The 2,275-nt window shown below is 43.2% G+C and overlaps 1 protein-coding gene across 1 annotated transcript; it reads left to right on the plus strand.

The window, feature by feature from the left end:
- Positions 1–1,034: 1,034 nt before the first annotated feature.
- LOC114695807 (40S ribosomal protein S25-like) lies at positions 1,035–1,507 on the plus strand. The gene has a single exon (XM_037198978.1). It carries the CDS (start codon positions 1,071–1,073, stop codon positions 1,443–1,445), a length of 375 nt encoding a protein of 124 aa, XP_037054873.1. The 5' UTR covers positions 1,035–1,070; the 3' UTR covers positions 1,446–1,507.
- The last annotated feature ends 768 nt before the right edge of the window (positions 1,508–2,275 follow it).

Below are 2,275 nucleotides of genomic sequence, written 5' to 3' on the forward strand. Positions count from 1 at the left end.
GGAAGAAAAGGAAAGGGAGGCAGACAGACAGACAGACAGTGACCAGTAACTATTTTTAAAAGTTTTCATTATCCTAACCATCAGGGAACAGCAGATAAAAACCATTTTAAGACAACCACCTCAACCCATCAGAATGGTATCATTAACAAATTTGACAATAAATGTTGAGAAGATGTGGAGAGAAAGGAATCCTTATTCACTGTTAGTGGGGGTGAAAATTAATATAACCATTGTGGAAATTCTTTTGGAGGTTTCTCAAAAAATTAAAAATAGAAATACTATATTACCTATCTATTTTACTCTTGGGCATATACTCAAACTACTCCATACCTTATTATAGAGATATTTGTACCCCCATGTTTATTGTAGCTTTATTTACTATAGCAAAGAATTGGAATCAACCTAGTTGTCCATCAATAGAAGAATATATATATGTACATAATTTAAATTCTAAAGAAAATACAGTAAAAAAAATTCAGGAAAAATGGGTGAACTTAGAATGTACAATATTCATGTAGATCTCATCCATTTCTCCGTCATTGGGAGATCTCCGTGTCTTTCTTGGAGTCCTGTTTTCCAGGTAGCCTCACTGGTGATGTGAGTAGCAATCCAGTCATCCTTGTTCCACATCTAGTATCCTCCTATGAGTGAGTACATACCATATTTGTCTTTCTGAGTCTGGGTTACCTCACTCAGGATGATTTTTTCTAGATCCATCTATTTGCCTGCAAACCTCATGGTGTCATTGTTTTTCTCTGCTGAGTAGTATTCCATTGTGTATATGTGCCACAATTTATCCATTCTTCAGTTGAAGGGCATCTAGGTTGTTTCCAGGTTTTGGCTATTATAAACAATGCTGAGATAAACATAGCTGAGCAAGTGCTCTTGTGGTATGATTGCGCATTTCTTGGGTATATGCCCAGCCTGGACATGAGTGGGAGCAATGAAGGGCGAGGGGCAAGGGAAAGAGAGCAGGAGATCCCAGATGGATCAAGAACAGAGAGGGACTTTTTTTTCCCCCGACATCTTAGGGAGGCTGCCATGGTCGCCGCCTCTCTCCGAGCTTCATCATGCCGCCCAAGGATGACAAGAAGAAGGATGCCGGAAAGTCGGCCAAAAAAGACAAAGACCCAGTAAATAAGTCTGGTGGCAAGGCCAAAAAGAAGAAGTGGTCCAAAGGCAAAGTTCGAGACAAGCTCAACTATCTGGTCCTGTTTGACAAAGCTACATACGACAAACTCTGTAAGGAGGTTCCCAACTACAAGCTCATCACTCCAGCTGTGATCTCTGAGAGACTGAAGATTCCCGGTTCTTTGGCCAGGGCAGCCCTTCAGGAGCTACTTAGTAAAGGACTTATCAAGCTGGTTTCAAAGCACAGAGCCCAAGTAATTTACACCAGAAACACAAAGGGTGGAGATGCCCCAGCTGCTGGCGAAGATGCTTGAACAGGTTCAATCAGCTGTACATTTGGAAAAATAAAACTTTATTAAATCAAAAAAAAAAAAAAGAACAGAGAAGGAGAACAAGGAATAGGAGACCATGGTAAATGAAGACCACATGAGAAAAGGAAGAAACCAAGTGCTAAAGAGGCCCACAGAAATCCACAAAGATAACCCCACAAAAGACTGCTGGCAATGGTCGCGAGACAGCCGGGACTGACCTACTCTGGTGATGGGATGGCAAAACACCCTAATAGTTGGGCCAGAAACCCCATCCAAGGACTGAGGAATCTGGATGCAGACATCCACGACTAGGCCCCGGGTGGAGCGCTGGGAGTCTAATTAGTGAGAAAGAGGAGGGTTTGTATGAGCAAGAATTGTTGAAACCAAGGTTGGATAAAGCACAGGGCCAAATAGCCAAATGAATGGAAACACATGAACTATGAACCAAAGGCTGAGGGGCCCCTAACTGGATCAGGCCCTCTGAATAGGTGAGATAGTCAATTGGCTTGATATGTTTGGGAGGCATCTAGGTAGTGGTACCAGGTCCTGGGCTTGTTGCATGAATTATCTGTTCGAAACCTGGGACTTATGCAGGGACACTTGGCTCAATCTGGGAGGAGGGGACTGGACCTGCCTGGACTGAATCTATCAGGTCAATCAGGACCTTGATCTGGAGGAGGTGGGAATGGGGGTGGGCTGGGGGGAAGGGGAGGGGGCAGGAAGGGAGAGAACAAGGGAATCTGTGGCTGTTATGTAGAACTGAATAGTATTGTAAAATAAAAGAAAAAAGGAAAAAAAAAAGAATGTACAATATTGCCGGGTGGTGGTGGTGG

Source organism: Peromyscus leucopus, chromosome X (genome assembly GCF_004664715.2).
Source record: "Peromyscus leucopus breed LL Stock chromosome X, UCI_PerLeu_2.1, whole genome shotgun sequence".
Lineage (NCBI taxonomy): Eukaryota > Metazoa > Chordata > Mammalia > Rodentia > Cricetidae > Peromyscus > Peromyscus leucopus.

Coding starts and splice junctions, on each gene's coding strand:
- LOC114695807 (XM_037198978.1), top strand. CDS start 1,071: ATGCCGCCCAAGGATGACAAGAAGAAGGATGCCGGAAAGTCGGCCAAA.